Source organism: Cucurbita pepo, chromosome LG12 (assembly GCF_002806865.2).
Source record: "Cucurbita pepo subsp. pepo cultivar mu-cu-16 chromosome LG12, ASM280686v2, whole genome shotgun sequence".
In the NCBI taxonomy this organism is placed as follows: domain Eukaryota; kingdom Viridiplantae; phylum Streptophyta; class Magnoliopsida; order Cucurbitales; family Cucurbitaceae; genus Cucurbita; species Cucurbita pepo.
The window spans coordinates 594,893-612,739 of NC_036649.1; the positions used below are offsets into that span (position 1 = coordinate 594,893).

Here is a 17,847-nt window from a genome sequence, read left to right on the forward strand (position 1 = left end):
GGTCGTTAACTTGTGATTGTCTTCATCATTGGTATCTAGATGTCCCTGATGCATGTATTTGTAATGGTAGAGTTGAGTCTCGATACTATTTATATCAAAATTATTCTCATTGAAATTGGCTAAATTTATTATTTCAGTGCAAGCAAACACCGTACAACGGGTAAAGTGGCATGGTGTGTTGCCAGCTACATATTGACGATCTTCATGTACATGATACTATTTTGCACGCGTTTAGTGACTTGTAAAGTTGTCAAGTTCAACGTGTTCATCTATTGTTCTATTTGACTTTCGATTTTTTGAATCTTGTATTTTTTCTATTTTTTTTACCATTTGAATACATTCGTCAAAAAAATTATTATTATAAAAAGATGGAAATACAACACTTCCCTTTAAAGATTTTATTCTTATTATTTTTTTATTAGAAATTGTATAATTTAATTATTTTTATTGTCGGGATGTAACTAAAAAAAATGTACTAAAGTAGAAACTCTTGTAGTTAGAAGATTTTTCCGTCCACATCCCTACCTCCGATTTAAACTTTATTCCTATACATTTTTCGTTTATTTTTGCGGGAATCAGATTCTTTATGAAAATATATATATATATATATATTTATTTATTTATTTATGAAGAGTTATACGAAATCCTGTAATAAATAATAAAATAATTTGGGATGAAGATTTTTAGAAGGTTCGCTTAAAAGGAAGGGCGAGGAAAAGATGAGGGCAGGCAACATGGACTAGGTCACCTTCAAATTCAAATTTGTAAATTTCCGTATAAAAACGGACTCCGTAAAAGAACGCGCCAAATCAAAAATATTATTCAACGCCTCGTTCAGCCATCGACTCCATTCTCCGCTTGGGTTTCCTTTCTTCTTCAACTGCTCCTTCATTTCTCTCCCCATTTCCGCCCAACGCGAAAGCCATAAACAATCTCGAATAACTTGTATTGGTTCCTGAATCATGGCGCAGAAGTCCTTGATTTACAGTTTCGTTGCTCGAGGAACGGTGATTCTCGCTGAGTACTCGGATTTCTCCGGTAATTTCACTAACATCGCTTTTCAGTGCCTCCACAGACTTCCTGCTTCTGACAACAGGTTCACTTACACCTGCGATGGCCATACCTTCAATTACCTTCTCAACAATGGATTCAGTATGTTTCCAAGCTTTCTCATAATTTCTGCTTTAGATTCTCTTATTTCAATCTCTTTCTACTGTATGTCGTATTTGTTTGACCTATTTATATGATATTGGCTGCATTTGAGGATTAAGCGGTTAATCTTATGACGATTACGTTCTTCATATGATTAATAGTAAAGAAAAAACCGAGTCCACTGATAATTACCTCTGTTTATTGCCATGATCGTAATGAATACAGAGGACTCTATTTACAGAGCTTAATGTATAAAAACCAACCTATAGTGAGCACAATTCTTTGTTACAAATTAACTCCTCATAATATGTAGGAAGTTTCTGATGTAGAACTTGTTTAATTTTTAATTTTAGTTTCAGAACAGGACTTTCTTCATATCTAGGAAGACAAACCGATGATTTCGTTTTATTCTTTATTGAAATGTATTCGTTTTGGTCATGTACAAGAAGATATCACCATTTTGTTAATCAACCGATGATTTCGTTTTATTCTTTATGGAAATTGTTCGTTAGAAGATGTCACCAATTTGGCTAGATCCTGTTCAATGTCTCTTTGTATTGTTAAACGCCTTATCAGCTACAGTTGGTTTGGTTAGTTTAAGCATATGGTTTCGATGTTGTTGTTGCCCCTAGTGCAGTTGCAGTTGAGGTTTTGTAGTTCTATCCTTATAGTGTTTCTTTTTGTATTATGTTTAATAAAACTTGTTAGTTACAATTGTTCTACATTTACACTGAATAGGTTTTAATGTTAGCGTTTATTGTTTGGTGCTACAGCCTATTGTGTAGTAGCAGTTGAGGCTGCAGGAAGACATGTTCCAATGGCGTTCCTTGAGCGAATAAAGGAAGACTTCAACAAAAGATATGGTGGAGGAAAAGCTACAGTTGCTGTTGCCAAGAGCCTGAACAAGGAATTCGGGTAACACATTGTTACTTGCTTATTTCAAATTGAAAGTTACGTGATGACTTGCTGAACAATAATGTTGCAGACCCAAAATGAAGGATCATATGCAATATTGTGTCGATCATCCTGAAGAAAGCAATAAGCTCATGCAAGTGCAGGCTCAGGTTTCTGAAGTAAAAGGTGTAATGATAGAGAATATCGACAAGGTAAAAGGAGTGATTGATTCTGATCAGTTTAGGCATTGCATTTTTATATGATACTAGTTTTTAGTGTATTGCTTCATTTGTTATACAGATTATGGAACGAGGTACCAAGGTCGAGGAATTGGTAGATAAAACCGAGAATCTTTGTTCACAGGTTAGTCTCTTCAAAATTTTACACATGGTTGACGTTAAATGAAATGCGAATGTACATTTGGCCGTGGTTCTAAATATCAAATAGTTTAATTCTAGTATTTGGTTCTTTTAGAAGGCGTAATGGCAGAAGTCAGTCTATACAAAGTTACCCTTTCAAAATCATTTTGTTTTTAATTTTGAACTTTTTAAAATTAAATTTATTAATATTGTTTTTGTTAGAATTGATGAAAGCTATGGTAAACAATGGAGACAAAAATAAAAAGAGTTTTAGAAAATCGTGGACTAAAAATAAAATCGTTATCAAATGAAGAATAATATTTATGTTAATTGAGGTGTAAATAAAGTAGTCACATTTGTAAACTTGTCTCTCATAATAACACATTGTTTGATGTCTTGTTTTGTAGGCTCATGATTTCAAGAGGCATGGAACTCAATTAAAGAAGAAGATGTGGTACCAAAACATGAAGATAAAATTGGTTGTGTTCGCTATAATCATTATCTTGATTTTGATAATCGTTTTATCTGTTTGTCGTGGTTTTAACTGCGGAGCCTGATGAGAACATTTGTAGTTAAGCTCTATTCAAAATTATTATTCTAAATGTCATGAACTAAACTCCTACTCTTCGGGCTCATCCGGCTCATCTTTTCACGTGCATTACATAGTTGCTTCCAATTGATGAATGATTTCGTATTTTTGGATTTAAGAATAGGTATTGTATTAATAGAATTTTATAAGTAGATGAGGATTAATAATTTATTATAAGTAAAATTTTAACTTTAATATTGATTTTAAATTTTAGAATTTAGTCCCTAATTTATGAAGTTTATAATTTTGGTGAATGGGTTTAAATGGTAGATTATGGCTCGAAAGATCTCCTCCCCCAACCGATTTTCTCTTCTAGAGTTTCTTTCTCAAACAGCACGAGAAAGAAGGAAAAAGAAGGCCAAATGCTTATGTTGCTATTGAAATGAACGGCAAGGAACAGTCGATTACTTCACCAAATAAAATACCCACCAAAAATATGACAAAAGAGAGGACCATTTCTCTTGTTTTCAGCCTTTCACCACACCAATAATGAGTGCTTCTTCTGTAAACCAAAAGCAAAACCCACTCGTACTATAGGCATTATCGTGACCTATGCTTCGAGTTGTTTTATGTCCTAAATAATCGCGAACACTCCAAAAATCTAACGTTACTCTTCATAAACAAGAGTTTGAATCAAGAGTTTGAACCAAGGTAATTGTTAGTTTATAATCATTAGCAAATAATTGGAGCTTTTTATATGGGTCCTAATGTAATGGGGCATAACATGTTGCTAAAAGTTGAGATTTGGGGTCAAGTTTGGTCGTAATCTTAAACTCTTAGGTGGATTGATAATTTAACCTAGTATAGAATTACAAAAGACTTATTTTAAATTTTGAAACATGTAAAATAAAATACTAAATAACTGCGAAGCGAGATAACATAGTGTCACAGTCTTATACTCGTGTTTTATTTATTTATTTTGTCCACATTTTTCTTTTCAAAAAATAGTTTTAGGGCAAGGTAATTGATCATAATTCAGATAAAATACCACAAAAAAAAATATTATGAAATTAGTAATTTATAATAAAACTCGAAGTCCTGAACTCACATGGCAATAGCCCATTTAATTATACGGGCCCATGAATTGGGCCTCTAAATAGCCACACTACGAAGGGCTACAGTTTCAACAGTAAGCCCAGGCCCAAACCCAAACAACACGCCCCATTCAAGTCCCTCGCCAGTGGTCTTGAGCCCATTTTGGCTCGACTTTTTCCTCATCTCATCCAAAATAAAAAACACGCACGCGCTCGACATGTTTCCGTACTCCCTAAGCACGTGCCTCGACGAACGCAACTTATCGGGCCCAAGGCCCAACTCCATCTCAATCTGGTCCAAAATGGCCGGCCCACCAGGATGCACAATCCAGAAAATCGAGTTCCAATTAGAAAGGCCCAAAGGCCCAAAGGCCTCAAGAAGAATCCTCCGAATGTTTTTGGACACAAGCCCAGGAACATCCTTGAGAAGGTGAAATGTAAGCCCAACTTCGCGTAAATGCCCATCAATGGCCCCATCGCTATCGGGCAAAATAGTTTGGGCCGCAGAGATTATTTCGAATATGGGCCTCTCAAGCCCAGGTACTGGATCCGAGCCCACAATGATCGCAGCGGCTCCATCGCCGAACAGGGCTTGGCCCACGAGACCGTCGAGGTGGGAATCGCTCGGCCCACGGAAGGTAACGGCGGTGATCTCGGAGCAGACGGCGAGGACACGGGCGGCGCGATTGTTTTCGGCGAGGTCTTTGACGAGGCGGAGGACGGTGGCGCCGGCGAAGCAGCCCTGTTGGTAGATCATGAAGCGCTTGACGGAGGGGCGGAGACCGAGGAGCTTGGTGAGACGGTAGTCGGCGCCGGGCATGTCGATGCCGCTGCTGGTGCAGAAGATCAAGTGGGTGATGTCGGCGGTGGGGCGGCCCCATTCCCTGATGGCGTTGACGGCGGCTTGTTTTCCGAGCTTTGGAACTTCGACCACCGCAATGTCTTGTCGGGAGTCCAGAGACGGTGCTTCGTGTGCACAGATTTTTGGGTTTTGTTTTAGAAGCTCTTCTGTTAACAGCATGTGTCGCTTCCGGATTGTCGACTTTTCACCTAATTATTATTATTATTTTAAAATATTCAACATATTTTAAATTTAGTTATTTCTAATTTTTATTGAAATTAATTGCATTATAATTTTTAGGCAAGAAAATAAACATAATTGTAATTAAATTAGTGACTAATTCGACACTAAATTTTCGGTTTAATCTAAAATATGTCTTTATATTAAAGTAAAACACTCTCAATAAGCTTGAAGAAATTATTTATTTCAAATTTTTTTGAAATAATTATAAAAAATGAGAGGAGGACAGTATGCTTACAAATGCGCTTGAATTTGTGTTTGAGCTCAGTTTTATGCTCGTTGTTGGTTATACGAAAATAGTAATCAGGATAAGTAGTTTGTTGAACCCAGTTCGACGGAACTGCGGTTCCTATAGCCATTACAGTTGCAGCTCCTTCCGCTCTTTGATCCTTTAAGATCTTGTCTATGGTTGTCATCTTCTTTACTGCTTTCACCGCCGCTACCCAACTCCGATGGAAGCTCGGCGACGAGTAGTCTTTTGGGGAGAAGGAGATTGGGCGTGGGATTTATACTTGTAATGGGAAGCTTTTGGTGCATTGCCAGTGGCTTTTACAATGTCTACTAGGTTTGTTATTGTATGGTTGGTAAGGGGAGCCAAATGGGCCATTTATATCCACATTTCTAAGTTGTGTAAAAGGTGTGACCTATAAATATGATGATTATATGGCACACATAAGACTTGTATGACTCTTTTTTATATGGAAAGAAAAGATCATATAAATTAAGTATATTCTTTAATTTAAATATTAAAATTAAAATCTCAAAATTAACTAATTTATTTTTTAAATATATATATATATATATATATATATATTGGAAAAAAGAAAAGAGCTTAAATTTAAGCTAGAACACATATATGTCCCTCCATCGGTAAAGATGACCATACATTCCATAAGGTTCTTCAAGAACAAGAAAAAAATTATTACCATCTTAAGTAATTATTGGAACAAATAAGAACGTTTAGATGTGTATCATAGTGTAGCACATGGCAGTCTTTCTCTATAGAGCATCCTTGGACATTAGATTGTGGTTGTTGACCTTCCGAGCATTGCATAGCTCGTCGGCTGCATCGCCCCTTTCAAAAACAGCTGCTGCGCCCATTCCCGTCCCTGCGTTTGAGTTAGTTGATACGATATCTTGTCAACCTTAGAAAGCCGAACCAATGATTGTATTTAAACACAAAAACATGTCAAAGTACCTATGCACATTGAAATAACTCCAAAACGACAGTCTTTGCCACGGCGCTTCATCTCGTGCAACAGAGTAGCGACAGAGCGAGCACCTGTACAAATAAACCAACTAAATTGGCAATGACAAAGACGAAACTGAAGCTATCTATCGAGACATCCCGAAGTATAGTTAGTCACCACAGTTGTTGAATTTATGCATGTTTGGTCAATTGCATAATGTTCAGGTTTGAATCCAGATGAAAGGCAATAAAAGAAAAGACATGCTGCTAGAGTAGGCGGGGAGGCGAGACTAGTTATCAGGTCAAAGAGACGCCTGCCACGTAAGCAGGCTCCCCAAAGATGAAATATGATGCTAAGTACTAATTCACTCAGTAGGATATACATACATACATACATTCTCCGCTACACGAAACGTACTTACTGTTTGCAAATCGTTCTATAAATTCCTTGGCCATTAAAGAGTTACCTGTTGCACCCAATGGATGCCCAATGGCCATTGCACCTCCATTAACGTTAACCTTCTCTGGATCAAGTTCCAACTTATTACGGCAGTACACAAATTGAGATGCAAATGCCTGCACAGCAGTTCATTAAAAAGGTTGATGAGTATTCAACTGTTTAAAATCCAAAAAAAATCCTTTTAACGATAAAATACCTCGTTTATTTCGAAAAGGTCGATATCATCAAGCTCAAGACCAGCAGCCTTCACTGCAGCTGGGATAGCAACAGCTGGACCAACGCCCATGATAGCTGGATCCACACCAACAGCAGCAAAAGTCCTAAATTGGTAAAGGAGTGAAACTTTATGAGCATGGTAAGAGTTCTTTAGAATGCAAGGACCTCTTGTAAAAGTAAATGCAACTTTACATCCAACAATTTGAATTGAGAAGTACAAGTCTATCTTGGAACAAAAGCAAGGAAGATCAACATGTAAATGTGCCACTTATGTAAAGGGGAACCGGACACCTAGAATGCATAGACTCCAAGGGTACGATGCGAGAAATAAAAAACTCCCTACACAGCCCGAAAGAGGATAACGCAAAGACAACATATTTTGATTTCCAAAAGACGTCCATACCTAAAGACACCAAGAATGGGTAGTCCCTTCTTTGTTGCGACGCTTCTCTTCATGAGAAGTACAGCCCCAGCACCATCACTCACTTGACTAGCATTGCCTACAGTAGTCCAGGCAACAAAATATCAATTTAACTCACTGACATATTATTTATATTGATATCTGATAGAAGTAGAACAATACCTGCAGTGGTGCTTCCGTCTTTCTTAAATACAGGCTTCAGCTTTGCTAGATCTGCCAATGAGGCATTGGGCCGAATTCCATCATCAACAGAGATTGTAACAGATTTCTCTTCACCAGTCTTAGGATCAACGAGCTGTTTGAATTGAACAATTACCAGGCTCAAAAAGATAAATCAAATGCTTCCCTCTATGTGCATGCGTGTAAAATGGTACCAAAGCCAGAATAATGTTAGAAATACCTTGGTGTTCACTGGGATAATCTCATCTTTAAACCTACCAGAAGCAGTAGCAGCAGCAGCCTTTCTATGAGACTCAACCTAAGCACACAAAGAAGAAAATTATTAGAGAAAGCCATTAAAGAACACTAAAAACAGAATTTAGAACTTCCCACTTACTGCAGCCTGATCTTGTTGCTCTCTAGTGACACCAAAACGATGAGCAACATTTTCAGAGGTTATGCCCATGGGAAGCAGGCAATTTTGAGCTTGTTCAAACATCTTTGCCTAGCATGTTTGAAGAGAATTTTAGCCACCATAATGTACAAATAAAGAGTAGTTTCAAAGACAGCTTAATGATTCCAAAAGCATAAAAAATTTGGAGTGTAGGCAAATAAGAGTCTGTATTTACTCTTGGATTGACTGATCCTTCCCATGTCATTGGATTGGCAGTCATAGACTCCAAGCCAGCACCAATTCCTGGAAAAATAATTGCATAATTGTTAAGTTATTGATGTCCTATATAAAAAGATTAAACGATTTAAACGGGAAGGACAATTGCTACTTAGTGGCAACAAAAGTATATTAATTTCTTACCGATATCATAAAACCCTGCTCTAATAGCAGCAGCTACATCTGCAACAGCCTGCAACCCAGATGAGCATTGCCTATTGACAGTTCTCACTGGCACGATTTCTGCATCACAAAAACACATACCCGTCAACAGATGAAAATCCAAATATCAGATGCTTGTAAGCAATAATAGACAAGATGAATTACCAGGAAAACCAGCATAAAATGCAGCCATCCTGCATTCACTCGCTCTTTGGGACCCTGGTGCCAAAACACTGCCAACAACAATGTCCCCAACTTCACTTGGGTTGAGATTGGTTTTCTCAATCAAAGCCTATATAAAACCATCATAGGATAAGTAATATAAACTAAAAGTGAAAGAAGAAAATTACTCTCTAGGAAGAAAAACAAGTTGTATTTATTTTTGAGACAGTAAATCAGTCCACAAACTTCGAAGACCAAGAAACAAACCTTCAAAACAGGCGCAAGAAGATCATCAGGGTGGGTATCCTTGAAGCCACCACGTTTTGATTTGCAAAGTGCAGTTCGATATGCTCTATCAAAATTGAAAGAGCACAAATACAGATTCGAAATAAGTAGATATTTCAACTGTCTCATGGTCATCAGCTAAACGAACGATTTTTAAAACTCGGAAGGAAAAGATTGCAACGTTTTGCTTTTACAGGGCGCGATAATTTCTTTTATTTACAAAAGGGATAGAATTACTAATAATAAGACGATGAAAAGAAGCTTCACTTCTTAAAATAGCGATCCTAATATACAATAAGTAATCAAGATTGTTAAACTTTAATTTGCGAAAATCAATCAAGCAGCAAGAGGAGGGAAGCAGCCACTTACGCAACAATCACTACATCATCTTCAAAAACTGAAGTCCTCTGATATGCAGCACTATCCCCAGCTAAACATGCCGATGCCTAGTTTTATTACAGAAAAACTCCATTAAAATCGTAATCCAACCACACAGATCTGAGAATCAATGATTCTTAAAGATACATAGCAAGGACAATTCAAACCAAACAACAATTACACAGAATGAATATTCATATTCACCTACAATTACATCATCCCACACCATCGCACTTAATTACCATACGTCGAATCAATCAAATTCTAAAACTAATTTACTTTCAAGTCATACAAATCCGAAAACAAAATTACCAAATCTAAATACCTATTACCAAATCGATCGATCAGAGAAAGAATTACAAAAAGCAAAACGAAGAAAAGGAATTGAGAAATTAAGAGTCAATCATACCGACAAAGAAGAATCATGAACAGGAACGGAAGAAGATGGACGGAGATGGTGCAGCAAAACCTTCTGCCTGTTGATTGCCTTCTCCATTTTCCTTCGCCTTTTTGCCTCTCCCGATCTTGATGAAGAAAAATCAAAGTTGATAATATCTATAATCCATTTCCTCTGCAACAGTCACTATATATAGAGACAGATTTTTATCTGTCTTTTATTATTATTTTTTTTCTTCTAATCAAATTCTTTTTTACAAAAACAAATAAACTTTAATTTAATAATATGATAAAACGAATTTTATTTCAAAAAAAATATATTATATGTATATTTAAAACAATTTCTCTGTCTCTTTTTTCTTTTTGAGAAAAATTTATGGTAATTTGTTAGAAAATAGATTAAATGACTTGAACAGATCGCAAGACGACGTCGTACACCGACCAGGACGGAGAATTATGAGCTCCTCTCATTCCCCACACTCCTCAAAGCGCGTGCATCTCACTTTTGTAGTTTTTTTTCTAAGTAAGTTATAAATATTAAATCAAATAGTTTTTTTAATTTATATTTAATAAGTCTTTAAATTAAATTTATTCTCTTATTTTTTATTTTTCAAATTTATTGGATACAATTAAAATTTTAACATCATAGATATAAAATTTAATTTTTTGTTTAAAATATTTATAATTTTTTTTAATTATATTAGAGACTAATTAAACATAAAATTAAAATTAAAAGTTAAATTAAATTACAAGATATAATAGCCTATAATTTAAGAAATTATATTCTAGCTTGGGTTGCAATTATACCAAAATTGTATTAAATTTTATACAATTATACCCGAATTATTTACACACTTATAAAGGCAATATTTAATTATGACAAGTGTTTTTTTTTTTCTTTAATTATAAATCTTAAAAGAAAAATCAAAATAAATATTAAATTATAAAAAGTGCAAACTTTATGGCAAAATTGGTAACCTAAGTTTGTATAATTATTATTTAGACTCTATTTTCTCGGGTAGGGTGGAATGTTTTTCTACATGTGGTTCACACACGTGGGAATAAACCCACTGGCTCGTTAATCTACCCACATGTTTGAATATAGGTGTGAAATTCCATTTCGATTGGAGAGAGGAACGAGTGTCAGGGGGACACTATGCTCGAAGGAAGTGGATTGTGAGATCTCACATTGGTTGAAGAGGGGAACAAACTATTTTTTATAAGAGTGTGGAAACATCTCCCTAGCCGACACGTTTTAAAAACCTTGAGAGGAAGTCTGAAGGAAAAGCTCAAATAAGACAATATCTAATCGTGGTGGCTTGGACCATTACAATAGGCTAATGCACGTTCAAGTTGCAAAAAAACTAATTGAAAATAAAGGAACATCAATAATATCATTGTGCATGCATCTGCGTTAAAAATTATGGTAACTTAAATTCTTTATGTGACGTATATACATATTCAATTTGATGCTCATAAAACCCGTCATAAATAGTATTAAATATGGTCAATTATTTAAAATAGTAGCTATACTAATATTTTGTAGTCTTAATTATGTCATAAATCAATTTTAAAACGAGATAATCCAGTCAACTAAAGTCAAATCGAGCCGAGGAATCCGACCAAATATCTTTTTTCCTGCAGGACCGGGAGAATAATGAAACTCCTGAAGTTTAACGGTAAATTTTTTAAAAAAAATTAAAGATATTTTTTTAAATAAAATAGAAAAATGGAAAGTATATTCTATAATTCACCCTAAAATAAATAATTTAATAAATAGTCTTCCAACCATAATTCTAAATCATCTTGGTCAAAGCAACTCATCCTGTTAGAGTGTGAATGTGTGAAATACACGCGAGTAATGGAGCGCGTGTCGGCAGATAAGAATGACACATGTAGATGCGTGCACGGATTGGGGATATTATTAATTTTAGTTTCTTATTTATTTATTTTTATTTTTATTAGTTTATTTGGTATTTTAGCCTTTAACGATAGGTATTACTGGTCATTGAGCACGTGAATTTGGACGGTATGCTAGCGAGTACACTAAGCCCCGAAGGGTGAACATTAGGCGGTGTATCAGCAATGACATTGGGCTCTGAAGTGAGTGGATCGTGAGATCCCATATCGATAGAAGAGAGAAACGAGTGTCAGCGAGGTCGCTGAGCTCCAAAGGAAGGTGGATTGTGAGATCTCACATCAATTGGAGAGGGGAACGAGTTCTAACGTCAACGATGGACCCTAAAATGGGTGGATTGTGAGATCATACATCAATTGAAGAGGGGAACGAATTCTTTATAAGAGGGTAAAAATCTTTCCTTGTTAGATACGTTTTAAAAACCTTAGAGAGAAGTCTAAAAGAATAACTACTAGTAAAGCATTTTTTATAATACCTGCAACCGGGGAGATTGGAGCGTTCTATATATATATATATATATATATATATTTTTTTTTTTGGTGGATAGTTACATGTTTTTTTTTTTTTTTGTAACATCTGTGAAATATTTTATGATGTTTTTGTCCAATTCTAGAAGCCTTTCAGCCACTATGATTATAAAGCCCACGTGTCTTAAATATATATCATTTGACTTTTTTTAGTGGTCTTTCTCCTATGAATAATTATTTATAAAAAGACTATATGGAAATAATTTATCTTTTATTTTTTAATGTATAAATATATTATCCTCAACTTTAATAATGGATTATTAATAATTTATTTTTAAATCTAATTAAAGCAAAATTCACTTTATAATTAATAAATTGTATATTTTGATTTTGAAATAATATAAACTTAATTATTAATTACAAAAGTAATAACATCGTGCTGAATATGCCATAGTTGAGTCCAATCAAACATGTCTTTTGAGTTGAACCTACACACAATTCAAACAGCAATATTAGATAATAAAAAATAAAAAAAAAAACTGTTAATAACGATCAAGATCGAAAACAAAAGTCAAAAGTCAATGACTCGAAATTTCGAACTCTAACGTAAAATTGTCCTTATCCACAAAAACATGATTCGAGCAACAATATTAGATAGACGAAGTTGTGAACAACCATTGAGATTGAGAACAAAGGTTAATTACTTGAAATACCGAACCCTGATGTAAAATTGTCCTTATTCACAAAGATACGACTCGAGGAACAATATTAGATAAATGAAGTTGTGAACAACGATCGAGAGTGAAAGAAAAAGCTAATTGCTTGAAAGTCCAAACCCTAACGTAAAATTGACCTTATTTACAAAGATACATAGCTCGAGCTACAATATTAGATAAAAGATGTTGTGAACAACCAACCATCAAGATTGACAACACAAAGGTCATTACTCGAAAGTCCAAACCCTAACGTAAACCTGTCCGTATTCACAAAGACACGCAACTCAAACAACAAAGATCATTACTCGAAAGTCCAAACCCTAACGTAAACCTGTCCGTATTCACTAAGACACACAACTCAAACAACAAACATCATTACTCGAAAGTCCGAACCCTAACGTAGACCTGCCCGTATTCACAAAGATCATTACTCAAAAGTCCAAACCCTAACGTAAACCTGTCCGTATTCACAAAGACACGCAACTCAAACAACAAAGATCATTACTCGAAAGTCCAAACCCTAACGTAAACCTGTCCGTATTCACTAAGACACACAACTCAAACAACAAAGATCATTACTCGAAATTCAAAACCCTAACGTAAACCTGTCCGTATTCACAAAGACACACAACTCAAACAACAAATTCATTACTCGAAAGTCCAAACCCTAACGTAAACCTGTCCATATTCACAAAGACACGCAACTCAAACAACAAAGATCATTACTCGAAAGTCCAAACCCTAACGTAAACCTGTCCGTATTCACAAAGACACACAACTCAAACAACAAACATCATTACTCGAAAGTCCGAACCCTAACGTAGACCTGCCCGTATTCACAAAGATCATTACTCAAAAGTCCAAACCCTAACGTAAACTTGTCCGTATTCACAAAGACACACAACTCAAACAACAAAGATCATTACTTGAAAGTTCAAACCCTAACGTAAACCTGTTTGTATTCACTAAGACACACAACTCAAACAACAAAGATCATTACTCGAAATTCAAAACCCTAACGTAAACCTGTCCGTATTCACAAAGACACACAACTCAAACAACAAATTCATTACTCGAAAGTCCAAACCCTAACGTAAACCTGTCCATATTCACAAAGACACGCAACTCAAACAACAAAGATCATTACTCGAAAGTCCAAACCCTAACGTAAACCTGTCCGTATTCACAAAGACACACAACTCAAACAACAAATTCATTACTCGAAAGTCCAAACCCTAACGTAAACCTGTCCATATTCACAAAGACACGCAACTCAAACAACAAAGATCATTACTCGAAAGTCCAAACCCTAACGTAAACCTGTCCGTATTCACAAAGACACACAACTCAAACAACAAATTCATTACTCGAAAGTCCAAACCCTGACGTAAAATTGTCCGTATTCACAAAGACACACAACTCGAGCAATAATACTAGATAAAAGACGTTGTGAACAACCAACGATCGAGATTGAAAAACAGTGGCGATTACTCGAGCGTAAAAGTAACTATTTACTTTTGAGGCATTTTGGATGTGCCCATCCATTGTCTCTTCAATCACTCAACAAGTGAACACTTGTTGAAAGCAAATAGAAAGTCACATGAAAAAAGCAAGCAAAAGATAAAAGAAAATGAGGGACACAAACGTTAATGCTCACCACACCACACAAACTCAAAAAACAATTGAGGTAAAATAATAGAACAACTAAGAAAAGAGGTCGACTTGTCCCATGTTGTTGTACAAAATGATGTCCCAAATTCCCATCATGTCTCCCCATTCCCAAAATGTAACAAAAAAAGAGGGAATAAATTAATATTATCTCACCATTATTGGTGGTTTTTTTGTATTTATTATGCCTATTCTTTTGCGAAATGCCTTTGCTTTTTCTTGTCTAAAGATCCTTTCTTTTATCTTGTGAAGTGCAACCCATTATTATTGGTCAAACAACTAACTTCGCCACGTAACTACACTCTACACGGTGAGACGGTGAGACTGTTATAATGTGACAGATATCGAGCTTTGACAATGTCTTTCGAACAATCTGAGTGTTTATCACTGTTGTTGGATGTATAAGACAATTACCCTCGAGTTTATGTCGGGACGGGAAAGTCGACTCCTAGTTCAATCTTTATCCCAACATAATTTCTCATTAATTTTTGTGGGAATCAGACCGAGTCGTCCTTTGTAGGTTAAATGGACATCTCTAGCTATTGGGTTTAGACCATATCTCCTGAACAACCTCTATGTTTATCACTATTGTTGGATGTATGAGACAAGTACACTGTAATAGCCCAAACCCACCGCTAGCAGATAGTGTCCCCTTTGTCCCGTTGTGTATCGTCGTTAGACTCAAGATTTTAAAACGCGTCTACTAGAGGGAGGTTTCTACACTCTTATAAGGAATATTTTGTTCTCCTCTCCAACCAACGTGGGTTCTTATTAGGGAACACATATAATTTGACAGACATCAAGCTTTGACATTGTCTCTCGAATGATCTGAATGTTTATCACTATTGTTGGATGTATGAGACAAGTACCCTCGAGTTTATGTCTAGTACAATACAACTGACATTGGTAGGGATGTTACAAGTGAGGCGAGACAAGGAAGCCAACTCCTAGTTCAATCTTTATCCCAACGTAATTTCCCATTAATTTTTGTGGGAATCAGAGCGAATCCCTCTTTGGTTAAATGAACATCTCTAACAATTGGGTTTGGACCATGTCCTTGAACAACCTCATTGTTTAACACTATTGTTGGATGTATGAGACAAGTACCTGGTAACAGCCCAAGTCTACTGCTAGCACATATTGTCTTCTTTGTCTATTACAGTTAGACACACGATTTTAAAACGCGTCTATTAGGGAGAGGTTTCCACACTCTTATCAAGAATATTTTGTTTTTCTTTCCACCCACGTGGAATCTCTCGTACCTTCAATAGTATCTAGGGGAAACACATAAACACATATCGTGGTGACGTTGGTGGTTGAATAATTTATATGAATATATTTATTTATGGAATATATGATATCATTAAATATTACTTTTTTTGAGAAGAAAAAGGAAAAGTTGTGTCATTGCTTACTTTACTACCTACAAAAGCACATTGATTTTTTTTATGAAATTATATTTTAATAAAATATCTGACCTTTGGCTTTGACATCAAATTTTATAACTTATGGAATTTAATATTTTATAAAATATCTGAAAAAGGTCGATTAAAACCCTAAAATGATTTTTATTTTAAACTTAATTAAAAGGAATATAACTTAATAAGTTATATCTACAATATATAATTATCCGAAAACCACTAATTATTACTATAAAAAAAAATAAAAAAAAAACAAAAAATATAATCTACAAATTAATTAATTTGCATAAAACAAGCAGAAAAAAAAAAAAAAAAATCTAGTTCGGAGCTTGACCCTTTAACTCTTCTTCACTGACAAACGTGCCGTGAAATCCGTAAGGAACCCTCGCCGGAAGTCTCACCGCCGCCACTTCCTTCATCTCTGCCGCCTTCACAACCACCAACTCCGATCTCTCCCGCTTCTCGTCTCTTACAAACCCTACAACATACCCTCCATCCTCATTCTCATCTTCGCCGGAATTACCATTTTCCGAAACGTAAAACGGTTCGCCGCCGTACCGACCGTCGCCATATAGAAACTTCTTAACTTTCCCAGTTTCTAAATCTACCTTCGCAATGCCGGAGCACTTCGGCCACGGTTCTGCTATCGCCATGTAAACGAATCGGGTCCTCCGCCCTACCAACTTCCGGTTCACCTGACCCGCTTCCAAATTCATACCCGACCCGAACACCCGACGGGTCGCCTTTCGGTTCCTCATGTCCATCCGGATTTCCGTCAGCTCAATGGTCAACGCCTGGTCCCGGTCGTTGAAAATAGAATCCGGTGGGTTCATACACGACCCGACAGCAACGACGGTTTTCTCGCCGTTAATGCCGGTTTCCTCCCACGCATTCCATAAATGGAAGCAGAAACAATCCGGCACGTCAATCCAAACAATTCCGGTCTCGTCGACTCCGGATTTTGGTAGGATTCCGAACCGGGAAGTTTTGTTCGGGTCGAACACAACGGGCGACCCGCCCCGAACCATTTCGGATAACTTGAAAACCACCTGATGATCTGGTATCACGACGTGGTTTTCCGTTATGGCGAAATCGTGGATCATCGTCGGGTCACGGAGGGTGATATCCACGTCACGAACTTTTTTCCCCAACCGGTCGAACCGTAAATATTTCAAATACGGTTTTTTAATCATGTTGTAACTCAAACCGTGAAGATCGCCTGAAATGGGGTCCACTTTAGGATGAGCGATCATTGGACAGCTAATCTGACTGTTAAAGCTAAACCGTCCGATCGTTTCGAGATCTCCGCCATCTCTGATTTTGACGTGATACGGTAGATCATCTTCGGATAAAGCTAATAATCGACCGTTGAAATAAACCAAACCGGCGTTGGCAACACCTGTCCCTTTCGAGCTGTCGATTAACCCAATCCCGGCCCGAGCTAAAAAGATTGCGAGCCTAGCCAGTCCTTGGTGACCATGAAGCTCGCCGATCGGCTTGGGGAAAACCGGTCGGCCCAAAGCGACTTCCTGCTCGAGCCGGCTTGTACGAGTGAACCGACAGCTGTAACTAGCTTCGTTACCTCCGTGAAATGTAACGGCGTGGATCATTCCATCACCGTCAAACAAGTGGTGCCCACCTATGGGTGCATGCATGGGATTAGCGCCGTTTCGTAAATAAACGCCACGTAAGCATGCAGGTAAATTTCCGATGATTTCAAGGTCGTGGCGAACGGGACACTCGGGAACCGGAGAGAAATTACCCGAAATCTGAACCGCCGGGTCAACCGTTTTCGGCAATTTATCAACGATCAGCGACGACTCAACAGCGTCCAGCAGCGACGCCGCCAAATTTTGAAATGGGTTGAGCCGACGCGGAAGCGGAGACAACACCACTTTGGGCGGCGGCGGCGACGGCGGCGGCGACGGCGGTGGCAGAGTGAGTAATTTTAGTTTCCTAATTGGAGGGGTTTCGACGGTGGAGGAGCTCCGGCAAAGTGGCAGCGGCGACTGTAAAGAGATTTGCATGACCGTAATTGTAAATTGGAAGA

At 36.9% G+C, this 17,847-nt stretch overlaps 4 protein-coding genes across 4 annotated transcripts; 1 reads left to right on the plus strand and 3 right to left on the minus strand.

The window, feature by feature from the left end:
• Window positions 1-723: 723 nt before the first annotated feature.
• LOC111806972 (vesicle-associated membrane protein 722-like) lies at window positions 724-2,962 on the plus strand. The gene is made up of 5 exons (XM_023692527.1): window positions 724-1,152; window positions 1,926-2,067; window positions 2,138-2,258; window positions 2,347-2,409; window positions 2,813-2,962. Exons 1-5 carry the CDS (start codon window positions 963-965, stop codon window positions 2,960-2,962), a joined length of 666 nt encoding a protein of 221 aa, XP_023548295.1. The 5' UTR covers window positions 724-962.
• Window positions 2,963-3,994: 1,032 nt separating this feature from the next.
• Window positions 3,995-5,598, minus strand: LOC111806631 (chalcone synthase J-like). Its single transcript, XM_023692008.1, has 2 exons — window positions 5,348-5,598; window positions 3,995-5,078 (listed from the first exon to the last, which is right to left on the minus strand). The coding sequence occupies exons 1-2, from the start codon at window positions 5,523-5,525 to the stop codon at window positions 4,087-4,089; spliced, it is 1,170 nt and encodes a 389-aa protein (XP_023547776.1). The 5' UTR covers window positions 5,526-5,598; the 3' UTR covers window positions 3,995-4,086.
• A 339-nt stretch (window positions 5,599-5,937) lies between these two features.
• On the minus strand, window positions 5,938-9,785 carry LOC111807516 (3-ketoacyl-CoA thiolase 2, peroxisomal-like). The gene is made up of 14 exons (XM_023693263.1): window positions 9,621-9,785; window positions 9,203-9,279; window positions 8,816-8,900; window positions 8,552-8,678; window positions 8,369-8,467; window positions 8,184-8,251; window positions 7,952-8,059; window positions 7,796-7,873; window positions 7,558-7,690; window positions 7,378-7,474; window positions 6,955-7,078; window positions 6,766-6,874; window positions 6,308-6,391; window positions 5,938-6,218 (listed from the first exon to the last, which is right to left on the minus strand). Exons 1-14 carry the CDS (start codon window positions 9,705-9,707, stop codon window positions 6,109-6,111), a joined length of 1,386 nt encoding a protein of 461 aa, XP_023549031.1. The 5' UTR covers window positions 9,708-9,785; the 3' UTR covers window positions 5,938-6,108.
• A 6,273-nt stretch (window positions 9,786-16,058) lies between these two features.
• Window positions 16,059-17,847, minus strand: LOC111807437 (9-cis-epoxycarotenoid dioxygenase NCED6, chloroplastic). The gene has a single exon (XM_023693170.1). The coding sequence runs from the start codon at window positions 17,822-17,824 to the stop codon at window positions 16,115-16,117; it is 1,710 nt and encodes a 569-aa protein (XP_023548938.1). The 5' UTR covers window positions 17,825-17,847; the 3' UTR covers window positions 16,059-16,114.

Bases quoted from the DNA above. Each gene is read 5' to 3' on its own strand.
- LOC111807437 (XM_023693170.1), bottom strand. From the start codon at position 17,824: ATGCAAATCTCTTTACAGTCGCCGCTGCCACTTTGCCGGAGCTCCTCC.
- LOC111806972 (XM_023692527.1), top strand. From the start codon at position 963: ATGGCGCAGAAGTCCTTGATTTACAGTTTCGTTGCTCGAGGAACGGTG. The intron at 2,068-2,137 runs GTAACACATTGT...ATAATGTTGCAG, and splicing joins AGCCTGAACAAGGAATTCGG to ACCCAAAATGAAGGATCATA. The intron at 2,259-2,346 runs GTAAAAGGAGTG...TTTGTTATACAG, and splicing joins TGATAGAGAATATCGACAAG to ATTATGGAACGAGGTACCAA.
- LOC111806631 (XM_023692008.1), bottom strand. From the start codon at position 5,525: ATGACAACCATAGACAAGATCTTAAAGGATCAAAGAGCGGAAGGAGCT. The intron at 5,079-5,347 runs GTAAGCATACTG...AATAATAATTAG, and splicing joins ACACAAATTCAAGCGCATTT to GTGAAAAGTCGACAATCCGG.
- LOC111807516 (XM_023693263.1), bottom strand. From the start codon at position 9,707: ATGGAGAAGGCAATCAACAGGCAGAAGGTTTTGCTGCACCATCTCCGT. The intron at 8,901-9,202 runs GTAAGTGGCTGC...CAATTTTGATAG, and splicing joins GATGATGTAGTGATTGTTGC to AGCATATCGAACTGCACTTT. The intron at 7,475-7,557 runs GTATTGTTCTAC...GGACTACTGTAG, and splicing joins AGACGGAAGCACCACTGCAG to GCAATGCTAGTCAAGTGAGT.